The 15,069-nt window shown below is 36.7% G+C and overlaps 1 protein-coding gene across 1 annotated transcript in view; it reads left to right on the forward strand.

Annotated features, from left to right (window-relative positions):
- PATJ (PATJ crumbs cell polarity complex component) overlaps window positions 1-15,069 on the forward strand; it is a 337,921-nt gene that overhangs the window by 127,427 nt on the left and 195,425 nt on the right. Inside the window, exons 23-26 of the mRNA XM_069480086.1 lie at window positions 2,034-2,105; window positions 3,421-3,598; window positions 9,133-9,243; window positions 13,039-13,116. Coding sequence (XP_069336187.1) covers window positions 2,034-2,105; window positions 3,421-3,598; window positions 9,133-9,243; window positions 13,039-13,116 — 439 coding nt within the window. The remainder of the gene's footprint in view (window positions 1-2,033; window positions 2,106-3,420; window positions 3,599-9,132; window positions 9,244-13,038; window positions 13,117-15,069) is intronic.

The raw sequence follows: 15,069 nt of genomic DNA on the forward strand, positions 1-15,069 counted from the left end.
ATGCGATAGGGTAAAGTGAAGACAATTCACTTAAGTTGCGGAATCATAGGTGTTTCATTGAAGGATTTCATTCAGCTGCTCATGAACATAAACCCCACTTAGTGTGGCTTAACCGAGCAGCTTAATTTTTTTTCATGTAAAAAGTCTTGAAGAAGGTGGTTTTAGGATGGTATGGTGCTACTGTCATCAGGGTCGTAAGTACCTTCTTCCTTTCTGCTCTGTTGTCCTTAATGTATGGCGTTGGTCCTTATTGTTTCTTTATGACTTGAAGATGGATGCTTCACCACCAATATCACCTCTGCATTCTAGGCAGGAAGAAGGGGAAGGCATAGAGCAAAAGGGTTCTGCCAGCTGATTCTCCCTCTCTTTGACGAGTTTTCCTGGAAATCTCATCCTAGAACTCTTGCTTCCATATCACTGATCAGAACTGTGGAACACGGTTCTCATTAGCTAAAAGGAAGTCCACAAAATGTATTTTTTTCAAAGCTGGCATAGTGTCACCTGGAATAAAAGAGGGGTTACGTTGGTAAGGAAGAAGGGGAGAAAAAGACATTCTGTAACTAACCAACAAGCGTTTGCCAAATTGTTTTTCCCTGAATGCTGTGATACTTTGACAGCATTTTATACTTTCATAGAGAAATTAGACTGGCTAAGGTAAGAAAGACGTCTGGTAGTGAGTGAAATAGCAATGATCCCAATTTCTTAACTGGTGTTTGGGTTGGCTTTCTCCTTTTCACACGGCCTTAAGACTGTTTCATCTTAGAAAGTCCACAGAGGGGCAAGAAGGTGGAGTTTTGCTGTTTTTTACAGGCCTTATTTGAGCCTTCAGAGAAAAATGGAGCATTGAAACTTAGTGCTGAAAAAGATTTGGATCTATGTGGAGAGCTTGTGAGGTTGTGCAGTATGTCTGAGCCTTGTCTAAGCCTTAGTGCCTTGTGTGTAAAATAATAATATGACCTTCTGTGCTTACTTTAGAGGGTGTTTATGAAATTGTGATGGAAGAGATGGTGCCACATTTTTATATAGAGTAATGCAATTTACAGTATCAGACATATTTCATTCGATGATCCAAAGTCACATACCTATTTCACGGTACAGGTTAGACTTGAACTTAAGATGCCTGATTTTTCTTCCAGATAATATATGATAATGTCTTTCTTTACCCTTTTAGATCACATTACTCTTGTAACTAATTAAGTATAAACGTATAAACTGAAAAGTATTACATAACCATACAAAATATTCACGAGATACAAATGACGGGAATTATTTAGGATTAGAGTTACTGGAAAATCTAGAAAGCGGTATCATATTTACCTGTGTATGTTGATTTATACTTGATATATATGACACATGTCAATTTATATCTGTTAGCTAGTCAGTCCATACTCAGTTGTAAGGAATATATTTTATATATTGATTGAGAAATGTGAAATTATACAAATCAAACACATATTTTTAAAAAATAGCCTCTAGAGTGTCACCAATAAAAGTATTTATAGCCAGGCACAGTGACGCATGCCTGTAATCCCAGTGATTTGAGAGGCTAAGAGGGAGGATCGCTTGAGACCAGGAGTTTGAGAGCAGCCTAAGGCAAGCACGAGACCCCTGTTTCTAAGAACAATAAGAAAAATTGGCCAGACAACGGTGGTACTCATCTGTAGTCCCAGCTACTCTGGGGCCTGAGGCAGGAGGGTAGCTTGAGCCCAGGAGTTTGAGGTTGTAATGAGCAATGACGATGCCAACCGCACTCTAGTCTGGGCAACAGAGTGAGACCCAGTCTCAAAAAAAAAAAAAATTTGTAATAATTCTATGATTTTCTGGTGCTGGGTGGGGATTTGGATTTGTTGAATGTTAAAGCAATAAATTTTTGCCTTGCATATTTATTGATGTGCGTATTTTAAAAGCTTAAAAATTAAGAACTATTTAACTGCTTACAGATCGTGCAATTTCAAAATTTTCCAAGAACGTTTAATAACAAGAGATTGTGTTATAAGTTGTGTGGATTTTTTTTTTTCTTTCTCCTTCCTCAGTGAGTTACCTGAGAGAGAAGAAGGTGAAGGAGAAGAAACTCCAAACTTCAGCCACTGGGGTCCACCAAGAATGTATGTGGATGACATTACTGGCTTTCTCAGTCGCTGTTTTCTTTAACTCGACAGAGCATCATTGAGTCATACTCTAATGATTGAGGAACTGGGATAATTCACATGGAAGCTGGCCTAAATTTTAGCTTCATTTTGTCTTATCTAGAGATTTTTAGCCAGACAAAAAGACTGTAACCAGTATTAGGAAAATCTTTGATACTCTTGCAGAGAAAGTAATTTACAGATGTCCTTCTATGGTAGTAAACTGATGGACCAAGTATAGTTTATCACTGTGTCATTAAGCAAGTCAGGTAAAGCTGCCCTGAATATAGTAAAGCTGCTTTTTTCTAGACAACAACAGTAGCTGAAGCTTCTAGTATATATCAGTTTATCTATGCCTTCCTCCCCTGGTGGGAAGTCCAAGCTTGTGCTAACAGAATATGTTGAAAACCCATCTTCGCTTGGATTCATTGTAGTTTTAGGAACTCACCAAGGTTGCACCTTGAGATGATAAAAGTCTTCCTTTAGCTACTTTCTCTAATCTTTGTGCATTATTAATTCCACCACCTCCATCCAGCCTGTTTTTTTTTTTTCATGTAATTGAATTCTGAGTTTTGTCTTAAAAACTCTTTGCTATTTTCTGAGTTACTTTTAATTTAATTATTGGCCACATCTCTGCAGTTGAAGCACAATCTATAATACTTTGAGGGGGGTAAGTTTCATTCCCTACTTTCTTTTTAAAAGTGACATGGAGGTAGGAAGGAAAGAAAACCTTCTAGCCTTAGGAGCAGATAAAATCTGTCCTCTGATTAAAGAACCACAGAGTTAAACCTGCTGACTGGGAAAAGCAGCATGGGCAATGAGCCTCTCGGTGGCAAATTAATTTTATTCAGAAAGTCTGTGCTTTTTTGCCAAAATGATATATGTGGCTTTCTTGATTTTTTTTTTTTCCACCCATTTGTTATTTCCTCAGTCCATTCTTTGCTAACATTGTGGATATAAATGAAAGGGACTAATCACAGAAAATATGTTGTAATAGGATATGGGAACACTAAGGCCTAACTAAATCTTCTCTGAATATTGAGTTATATTTATTGTTTTAGAAATCTATCCATTTCACAGTTGAAACTTTTGCATATCATGAATTATTTATAGCATTTTATAATTTTGGAACTAGGTAAAATTTATATAACATTTTAAAAATATATTTAGAAAATTTATTTTTGTATAATAAAATATGTCACCAGGATTTGGTACAAGCTAAATACTTACAGTGACAGCCTAACAGATTAAATTAACTTGTTAATGAGTGAGTTTTGTTTTTTTCTTTTTATAGTGTTGAGATTTTTAGGGAACCCAATGTGTCTCTTGGTATCAGTATTGTTGGTGGACAAACTGTTATAAAACGCCTGAAGAATGGAGAGGAGCTTAAAGGTATATTTATCAAACAAGTTTTAGAAGATAGTCCAGCAGGAAAAACAAATGCACTTAAAACTGGAGATAAAATCCTTGAGGTAAATGATATTAAAGTTCTATTTTTGTTTGAAACATAGCCAGAAGACCTTTCTTCTGTTGGGGAGTATGTGTATACAACTAGTGTGCTCTATTTATATGCCTTAGTTCGTATGTTGCATGCACAATTTACAAGTTTCTGTAGGACAGGGTAAGCAAATAAAACGATAAAACAAAAACCTCAGTTGATTGCAAAAAAATAATTTAGCTAACAAAGGGCTCTATATAGAATGGGGCAGATGGTGGGCATTATGTTTCTCCCACAGTCTTTAATGAGCTCTAAATTTTTGTTTTCAAGCTCTAAATTTTATAATTGTGTGTCAGTGGAATATCTATGCTTTTTTAGAAAAAGGAGTTGACCCTGGAATGTCAGAGACCCCACTGGGGGAAGAGTGGGGTTTGCATGTGTTAGGCTTTGTAGGAGCCAAGTTTTAAAGGCACGTCAAAGCACTGAGAATGCCCCGAGTTCTGAATGCGATACATTTCTTTGCGTTGGGTTTATTGGGTGGCACCACAGTAGGTATCTCCAATGACAGTCTGCTGGTTCTTGATATGCTGCTAACCATCAGCCACGGTGTTTCAGTTCTAACAGAAAGGAAAGAACCCTGGAGGTCATGAAGGCTGGACCCTGTCCTTTTAATTTACTATGTGTTCTTAGACAAATTATTAGACACACCTGAGACTTTAGACCCAATGGCATTTTTGTGAGGATTAAATCAAAGAATTACATAAAGCTGTTCTGTATATGCAAATGTTGAATTATATTTGTGCTGCAAAATGCTTAAAAATTTTTTTAAGCACGCTGATAATATGGCAGTGAAGACAATGACCCAAAGTCCCTTCCCTTATGGTGTTTACATGATAGTGGGGGCGGGGGTAGAGAGTAAAAATAAATAAGTGATCTGTAGAATGTTAGATTGTAATAAGTAGCTAGGGAGAAAGACAAAGCAGGGGAGGAGGGTAAGCAGTGCCAGCGTGGTATGAAAGCATTAGTTGGAATTGTAATAGATTTGTTGCGGAAGATGATACTGGGACAAATTTTCGGGGAAGAAGAAAGTGAGGAAGCTGAGGTAGGAGCTTGCCTGGACATGTGCTCAGGGAGCAGCAGGAAGGCCAGCATTGCTGATGTGGAGTGAACGCAGGGTAAGGCAGGGGAGGCAAGGCTTGCGGAGTAAGGAGCCACCTCATGCAGAGCTTGGGAGGCCTGGAACACCTGCCCCGAACGCCAGGGAAATCTGTTGGAGAGTTGTGAGCACATATACGATGTCTAAAAGGAGTATTCTCACTTCTGGGGAAGGGGTGGAAGCAGGGACCTCAGCTGGAAGGCTGTTGTGCAGTCATTTAGGAGAGACACAATCACATTTGTGGCCCAGACCAGCGGGAGAGCAGTGGAGATAATGAGACATGGTCAGATTGTGTATCTATTTTGCAAGGAGAACAACACAGCTTACTAACAAATTGAATGCAGAGGAGAAAAAGAGTAACAGATAATTTAAAAACTTTTTAGCTTCAGTAATCAAAGGTAGAATTTCCATTTACTGAGACAGGGAAGACTACGGGAAGAGCAGATCTGGGGAGACACGTTTTGGGTATGTCAAGTTTAAGGTGCCCATTTGACATCCAAGTGGATGCACGAGGCAGTTAAATAAACACACAAGGAGTTCTATATCCTTGCTAAATTTTCCCCCCTCAGTTTCAGTTAGAGGTGTGTTTGTCTCTTATTGTGATTATGGATTTGTTCATTATTCTTAGTGATTCTGTTTTTGCTGTATATATAAAAGGTTTTGTTGTTAGGCTACATAGAACTTCATATCTCTTTAGTGATTTGTTTTTGACATTATGTAGTTTTCTTCTTTATTCCTATTAATTACTTTTTGCCTTAAATTCTATTTTGTTAATATTGGTAATCCTGCTTTCTTTTAGTTAGTAATTTACACGGTACATTTTTTTTTAATTCCTTCTTTTTCACCATTCTTGTCATTTTGTTTTAGTTGTAGTTTTTGTCAGCAACATACAACTGCATTTTGCTTTTTTAAAATCTAAATTGATAATCGAGTAAATAAGTGAGATTAATTCATCTTTTACTTTGATTACCGATCTGTTTGAACTTAATTTTTAAATATTGATTTTGTATTTTGTTTTATCTGTTTTCCTCTTAACTTTGTATTTTGAAATAATTAGAGATCCATAGAGAGAAGTTACAAAGAAATGTACAGGGAAGTCCCATGTACCCCTCCCTCAGGCTCCCCAAATGTTAATATCTTACACAAGTGTGCTGCAATAGCAACATTAAGAAATTGACATTGGCTCATCGCATAGAGTTTATTCAGATTTCACCAGTTATACATGCATTCATTTGTGTGTGTTTGTAGCTCTGTACCATTTTATCACGTGTCAAACCTTGCATGTGCACCACCACATTCAAGAGACTCAACTGTATCATTACCACGAAACTTCCCTTCCCCTCCCTCCTCCGTCCCTAACCTCTGGCAACCACTAATCTGTTTCTCCATGTCTGTAATTATGTTATTTCACAATTGTCACATAAATGCAAGTATGTGTTACATATCTTTTTGAGATTGCCTTTAAAAAAAAAAACTCAGCATGATTTCCTTGAGGTTCATTCAATTTGTCATGTATATCAATAGTTCATTCCTTTTTATTGCTGAGTAGTTCTCTTAGTCCATTCAGGCTGCTGCAACAAAATACCATAAACAGAGAAATTTATTTCTTACTGTTCTGGAGGTTGGGAAGTCCAAGATCAAGGCCTTGGCAGATTGGTGTCTAATGAGCACCTGCTTTCTGATTCATAGACGGTGCCTTTTTACTGTGTCCTCACGTGGTGGAAGGTACAAACTAGCTCTCTTGGGCCTCTTTTATGAGGCCACTCTAATCCCATTCTTGAGGGCACTCGAGACCTAATCACATCCCAAAGGTCCTACATCCTAATACCTTCACCTGGGGGGTGAAGATTTAAACATGAATTTTCGGCGGGGGGGACACATACATTCCAACTATAGCAATACCTACCATTCCGTGATATGGAAGTACCAGTTTGTTTAACATTGACCCATTGAAAGACACTTGGATAGTTTCTAGTTATTGGCTATTACAAATAAAGCTGCTATAAACATTTATATACAAATTCCCAAGTGAAAATAAGTCTTCATTTCCCTGGGATAAATACCCAAGAATGTAATTGCTGGGGTTTATGCTAAGTCCATTTTTAGTTTCGAAAAGAGCTGTAAAACTATTTGCGTGAGTGTCTATACCATTTGACATTCTACCTGGCAATGCATGAGTGATTCAGTTTCTCCACATTCTCACGAACATTTTCCTTTTACTCTTATACTCAACACAAAACACTTCTGTGACCAGATACGGGTTTCCCCCCCGCCACACACCAACCAGTTCTCCAGTGGACACCAACAGGGTGTGTTATAATTGGGTTCAATTCTGACACTAGGTACCTGGAGTTGGTGTCAGGTCCCACAGGCTGGGGACTCAGTCCCACAAGATTGTCCCCACTGCAGATGCCAATCACAGGTAGTAGATTGTTACCTATACTTCTGACCAACCAGCTACAAACAGGTTCCCACAACCCTCTTTTTGGATTTGATTAATTTGCTAGGACAGCTCACAGAATTCAGGGAAACACTTACTTACACGTACCAGTTTATTATTAAGGATATTACAAAGGACACAGATGAACAGCCAGATACAGAGATGGATAGGGCAAGGTATGGGGGTGGTGTAGAACTTACGTGCCCTCTCTAGGCGCACGACCCTCCTGGCACCTCCACGTGTTCAGCAACACAGAATCTTGCAGTCATTTAAGAATTTTTACAGAGCTTCATCTCCAGCCCCCATCCTTCCTTCCTTCCCCACCCCTCTGAGTGGAGGCTGAAAGTTCCAACCCTCTAATTCTCTAATCACTTGGTCTTTCTGGTGACTGGCCCCATTCTGAGGCTATGCTATGTAAGAGCTCTCCCCTGAGCTACCTCATTATCATAAACTCAGGTGTGATCTGAAAGGGGCCTTTATGAATAACAGAAGACACTGCTGTCACCTAGGAAATTTTAAGGATTTTAGGTACTCTGTGATTGGAACAAGGGCAAAGACCAAGTATTAATATATATCATATCATATCATATCACAGGCACTCACATCCGAGCCCCTGAGCTTCTCGTGTGCTCACTTTCCTCCTCAACCTGTTCACCTTCAGAGGCTGATCACTCTGTCATTCCCTTGCATATACTTCCAACTCTTCTAGTCCTCCTTCCTTTCACTGAACTTACCTAGGAGAACCACACTCTAGTCAAGTGTGATTCTGCTTATTCCAGGTCTCTGGCATAGCTGGAGAAAGTAACATCTGAAATTCACGACGTACCCCCTCACGTGGGTCTTTAGTTCATCCCTGCTGTCCTATAATATTCCTCTAGTCTCCTACTTTTATAGGTAGCTATTAATATTTCAAATCTCCTGTACCTCTTTTTTCAGTCTTACTCTGAGTTTATGGGCCTAGTTTCAGGTTTTATTGGGAAAATAGAGGCTGTCAAAAGGAACTTCCCCTTGCTTCCGGTTCCTACCAGTCTTCTAACTGCATCTCTAACAACAGAGGAAGTAGATTTGTGCCTCTCTCTAAAGCCAATTTCTAATGCATGCAGCAGACATCATTCCTCCTTGACTGTCCAAGGATATTGCTCTTACAGTTGTCACTTCTCTCTCCTTCCTCATCATTTTTTTCTCTCCACTGCATCATTATTGCTGTGATACCTTCTATCTAAAAACCTCCCTTGATCCCACATCCCTCTCCACCTACGTTCTTATTTCTTTGGTGCTTTTATAGCAAAGTAGTATCCACAGACTGTCACTATCCACTGACCATAGGCCACCCCAACATTCACCAAGGCTTTGTTACATTACTGGTTTGAAAAATTAGTTCTGTTAAATATGTTTAGGAAATACAGAGCGCTCTTGGAGATTTATGGGCACGTTAGCAAGTTAGATTCTCTGAGATTCCTGTAATGAGAAACCCAAATTTACTGAACACAGAATACTTTTAGTAAAAGAACCTATAGATTTTTTTTATGCTTCTTTTTTAATACAATTTGAGAAATGTTCAACTACTCATTTGTGATAATAAGCAATTTGCTTACAATATCATTCCTCTCAGTTGAATGGAGAGATGATAAAAGTCCACAGAGATTCCTCCCTCCCTCTCCCTCATCCCACTCATCTTAATGTTCTGTTACTGACTGACTTACCTGTTTGGGGTAATTATACTTAACCAGGGCTCTTGTTATTAATATATTTGTCTTGTTTACTTTTCTTGAAGGTGAAACATTTTCCTTGAACATATTCTCCAACAACAGCAAAGCTTTTTTTATGGCCCAATCTTATTTTCCTCTGGCTGTAGTCTAATTCATTAGACTCTAGCTGCTCTCATAAGTAGATAATACACATAAATTTTGAATTAACCCATCCACCACAGCTAGTGCTTTTCTAATTGAAATAAATTGCCTGTGTGTTTTAGGTGTCTGGAGTGGATTTGCAGAATGCCTCCCACAGAGAAGCAGTAGAGGCCATTAAGAGTGCGGGAAACCCTGTGGTGTTCGTTGTCCAGAGCTTGTCACCCACTCCAAGAGTAAGTTTTAGTTCATATTTTCAAAAAGTTTAAAAATATCCTCTATATCTGTGGACCAAGCTTCGCCTCTAAGTATTTTTCTATATGTTTTCATTGTTATTCAGTTATACCATTACTTAGAAAAGTATTAGCTTCATTAAAAACTTAGTCATTAACTTCAATTCCCCATTTTTTTTTCTTGAATTTTGATCTCCTGGTCAAATTTGAGTCATTACGGTATGTGCTGGATTAAGTCACAGGGTGTAGCATTAAACAGACCTGTTTTCAATTCCTTGATTCTCTATACCAGCTTTGTTAATTTGGAGGCAACTTAACTTTTCTGAGCCAGTTACCTTGTTTACAAAATACTTTGAATGTAAAGAAAGTCAAATATCAAAACATTCTAGAGATACTATCAATTGTTCTGTGTGTTTGTTAAAGCATATAAAAATACAAATGTGTTGACATGTTATATTGTTGTATGCTCTAAAGTTGGTGATTCCAAATTTTTAAAAAAGCGGTATTTCACCATCAAAATTTTCTTCTGTAATTAATTACTCCTTTGGTATAGATTTGTAACTCTGATATGAAGATGTCACTGGCAGGATGTGTGTTTTATATTGCAATGTGCAGTAGAAATGTCACTGTTAAATCCTTTAAGTGGAAGGATTCTATAATGGAAGATAGCTGTTCCAAACATGCACATCTGAACAGCATAAAAACTTTGCTTACTTTAAAAAAGTGTTTGCTTTTCAATATAGTTATGCAATGCTTTTGTATGTTAAGGCATACAGAAAATAATATTTGTACAGCAAACTGTGCAAAGAGATGGTTGGCTGCCCCAGGGTTGGGGACATTCCTGTGATGGTTTTGCATACTTGGAACCTGCCCGTGCACGGTGGGCTGCGGCCTCCGTCCCGCCTGGCCACCTCTGCTGTGTCGCACTGCATTGCAGTGCAGGGCCTTCCATTCTCAACACTGTGTTTACACCATCAAGACTAATTGAGAGAGGTGAACTGAATAAAGTCCTCTCATTTTCATAAAATTTGGAATTCAATAAGAATGTTTGGAATCCAGTTTTTCATTCGTGTAATGTTGTGAGGATGTAGCTGAGGCCATCACTTTTATTTCTGGAAACTGAGTTCAGTAAGAAAATTGGCCAAATTATTCTTTGCCAAATTATATTTCCAAATCAACAATTTTGAGCAAGAATGAGTCAATCAAATTATACATTTATGCAGCCAGCTGTGAATGCCCTGCCAAAAAAATATTCAAAGCATTTAATTAGATTTTAAAGTCAACCCAAAAGGCCAGGCTTTCCATACAGCCTTTGCTAGTGAGCTGAGGTAGATATTTTTGCTTGGATGACACGAACAGTGCAATTTCTTTCAATGTCTCTTCAGCATCATGCCATATCATGCCACGCTCAAGTCACTTATCCCCTACATAGTGTAACAGACTGCCACGTCATGCTTTCAGTTCATCAGGCATTGATCTATCTGTGGTCCTAGCCCAGGGAGCATAAGCCACTGGTGGTGTTAATTACTCTGCTCATGACTTGTTCCATTTTCAACTTTGCCTTTAGTGCAAAGTGATTCTTATTGCATGAGGCAAATGAAAAAAAAAATCAAGTTTCATATCTTTGCAAGTAGTACTGATCATCCAGGAACAGAAAATACAGGCAATGCTTAATCATTTTTGTCTAGTCTATGTTAAATTTTGAATTTTCCTTGAAACCCAAAAAGAAGTCATTTCCTAATGTTGTGCCCATTATAACCAATGCACAAAATGCCTTGGTCACATACAAATCCCCAGCACCATGAACTGAGTGGTGTAGTGTTTAGATGTGTGCATCACTGGCTACTTTAGGAGCATCACCAATACATTACCTTTTTAAGCTTCTTCTGACTTTCTCAAGTGTATTTTCAGCATGTTGAAAAAATGTGTATATCCCCTTAGATTTACTTGGCCAATGCTTATTTGAGAGTAGGACCCATAGAAAGTTTTTATGTCAAGGTAATTTTTTCCAGTTAATAACATAACTGCGTTTCACAGAAGCAGCATGTATTTTTTTTCCCCCATATTTAAAAACAAATCCTTTTGAAATTAGGTCATCTCTTCACCTCATTAGACTTATAATCCTATGTTGTTTTCTTTCTTCCTATATTCCGGTTCTACTTCCTAATACCATTGGTCTATAATGGCATCTAATTTTTTGGACACATGCATATTTTACATATTAATCATACAAGAATATATTTTAACCTGGACAAGAAATATGCTGTCTTCTAGTTTTCTAAAAGATGTGGTATTATTAAATATTTTGTCTTCTAAATTTTGCTAATGATATGCTTACAGAAATATATTTCTCTGCTATTTGAAAAACAATGTAAACATTATGAGTGGCAGCTGACATTCTGCCCCATCCCAAAGCTTCTACTATTTAGCTTCTGCTGGTTTTTCCATGGGAGAAAGTAGGTCTAGTGTGCACAGATAGCTTGACTTGTCAGGGAGGCAAAGTGTTACAAAATTTATTAGAACGAGAAAAACATGCTGGTAGACTTGCTAGTCTTTGAACTACGACTGAGGTTGTTGTGTGTATTAAATAGAGATATAAATACTAAGTACTAGTGCAATGTCTCTTCACATAGGAAGTGCTGGATATATGTTAATGTATCATTATTGTTTTTACTTAAATGAAACATTTTCTGAGACTTTCTCATTTATTCTAAAATTATTTCTTTATATTAAAAATGAAGAAATTTATTCTTAAATTGCATTTATAGAGAAGTAGAATTCTTGTTTTGTCTTTAATTATCTTTAGGCAGGCAATCCTTTCATTTTCTGAGCAAAGAGATTTATTATATTTTTTAATCTTTGTGTCTGTCATCAGATCTTATACCAGGATTATTTGTGTTAGTCATTTTGAAGAACCTGAAAAAAAATCACTAAAAATTTTATAATTTCCTAAGATGTTTCACAGATAGTTTTACAAAAAGAAGTAAGTCAAAAACTAATGTGTTATTGGCACCATTAAGAATTAAAATTATTTTTTTGAAACTGAGCTGCTTCATTCATTTACTGAGCCAATTATGTCTTAGGCCTTTTGAGAACACCAGCAAAATAGTGAAAAGTAGATTTCTGCTAGATTAGCTCTCTCTAGAGAGCTAGAGAGATTTCTAGATTTCTGCTCTAGATTTCTAGATTTCTGCTAGATTTCTGCTCTCATTGAGCTTATTCAGTGGTGAAAATAGACTTGTAATCCATCCTTATGTTAACAGTGATAGTGAAATATTTATTGAGTGATAAATAAGGTAAATCTATCAAATAAATGGGCCTATGTTTTAGGAATTAATTTAGGTCACTCTTAAAACTTTATCTTGCAAAATGAGATGCTTAGATGGCAATTAGTATTGTAACCTTCTTCATCTTCACCTCTGGACCCCCACACACAGATGTGTGAATTGATATGCCCTCATGGCATATGTATAATTTTATAATATTTTAGGTCTATGTATCTTTTCAGGTTTCCCAAGTTTTATTATTTGCCTTGAATTATACTTCTCATATCTTTACTGTTTAGATAAAGTTACGAAGTTAGGTAAGATTTTAGCTGTTTAAAAAAATATGTTAAGAACTGTAATTGGGGGTGGGGGGACAAGGGCAATTTACATAACCTAAACTTTTGTACCCCCACAATATGCTGAAATAAGAATAAAAATAAAAAAGTAAAAAAAAAAAAAAATAGAACTCTAATGATTATGGCATTTAACCTTTTGCTTTTCCTCCTCCCACCCCTTTTTTTTGTGATGGTAGGTCGTTCCTAATGTGCACAACAAGGCCAACAAAATTGCCAATAACCAGGACCAAGGCACCCAAGAGAAAAAAGAAAAGGTAACTCGAACCTCTCAAGCTTTTAAAAAATGTTTTTGGTTTCTTTTTGCATATCTGAGCTGCAAAATATAATAAAAGGGGTTTTTTTTTTTGATGAATGTCAGTGTTGCAGGTACTGTGTTTGTAAAATTTCCTTCTTGTGAACATAATTAGTCCTCGCCAGAATGCAGGCCACAAACCTGGTGAAGCATAGGTATAAAAATACTATTAATATAAAGAACCATTGTGCTACTGACTTCTGTATCTCTCTTTCCTGTTCAGTGGGGCTGGCTGTTAGTCCATTCCCAGAACTTGCCTCTCACACTCTGAGACTTTGATCTTGCTGTTCTCTCAGCCTGGCAGTCCATTTCCCATGTTGCTCTCCCATAAGAATCCTTTTCATCCTTCAAGGACCAGATCAAGGTCATCTCTCCTGAGAAAACTTTCCTACTGTCAATCAGAATTAATCACCCGTTCCTGTTTTCCCATCTCTATTCTAGTAGACTTTGTTGACTTAAAATTATTTTAAGATATAGTATCAGGTAGGGATGAATTTTCATTTTTTTCCTGTAAAGAGAACGAATTGTTCCACTGTTTTAAAATAGGACCTCTTTTACCCACTGATTCGCTGTGTAACTCTGTCACATCTCAGGTTTCTGAGCCTCCGCTTTGTTTTATTTGGTCTATTCCAGCACAAGTGCTGCACTATCTGAATTATTAAAGCCTCATAATAAATCTTGTTTCCCAGTAGAGCAATTTCTTTTATATATTTCTCCTTCTTTAGAAATGTCTTACCTATTTGTGTCCTTTTTCTTTCTGTTTAAATTTACAATCAGCTTGTTAAATTCCACAAACATCTTTTTTGAGATTTTGATTGGAATTGTATTGAATCTACAGATTAATTTCTTTTTTTGAAATTTTTTTTTATAAATCTACAGATTAATTTCTGATGTTGAGACTTTAAACCATTAACATGGTGTATTTTTCTGTTTTTTAAAGTCTTTTTATTTCTTTCAATTAATCTTTATAATTTTCTTCAGAAAGGTATTGTGAATCTTTTGATGTATTCCTAGATACCTTTATATTTTCTGTTGCTATTAATATTAAATGACATCTTTTTTTTTTAGTTCCACATATTCATGGAATACATGTGGTATTTTGATATAAACATACAATGTGTAGTGATCAAATTAGGGTAATTGAGGTATCCATCACCTCAAGCTTTTATCATTTCTTTGTTAGGAACATTCCAGTTTCACCTTTCAGTTACTTTGAAATATACAATAGATTATTATTAACTCTAGGTGCCCTATTGTGCTACCAAATACTCATTCTTATTCCTTCTCTCTGATTGTGTATTTGTACCCATCTACCAACCCCTTTTTAGCCCACCCTCCCCACTATCCTGCCAAGCCTCTGCAACCACCATTCTACTCTATCTCCATGAGTTCAATTTTTTAAAAATTTCCACATACAGGTGAGAACATACAATATTTGTCTTTCTGTGCCTGGCTTATTTCGCTTAACCTGATGTCTTCCAGTTAAATCCATGTTGTTGCAAATGACCAAAATTTCATTCTTTTTTGTGGCTGAATAGTATTCTTTTGTGTATGTGTGCCATATTTTCTTAATTCATTCACCTGTTGATGGACATTTAGGTTGATTCCATATACTGGCTATTGTGAGATATCTCTTTAAATTGCATTTTTTGTTTGTTTTTGGTATGTAGACATAAAATTGTATATATTTATTTGATGTCTTGTAACATTATTCTCTTAGGATATAAAATAATCTAGTGCAGAACACTGGGGAAAATGCTGTAATAAAAAAATAAAAATCTCTCATAAAGTTACTACCTAAAGATAAGCTTATTAAATCTTTCATGCAGAGCCTTCTAGTGTCTTTGTATATGTGCTCCATAAACATATATAAAGTACTTTAATAAGAATATGAATCTCAAAAATCTAGTACTAC

This window comes from Eulemur rufifrons, chromosome 8 (assembly GCF_041146395.1).
Source record: "Eulemur rufifrons isolate Redbay chromosome 8, OSU_ERuf_1, whole genome shotgun sequence".
Taxonomy (NCBI): domain Eukaryota; kingdom Metazoa; phylum Chordata; class Mammalia; order Primates; family Lemuridae; genus Eulemur; species Eulemur rufifrons.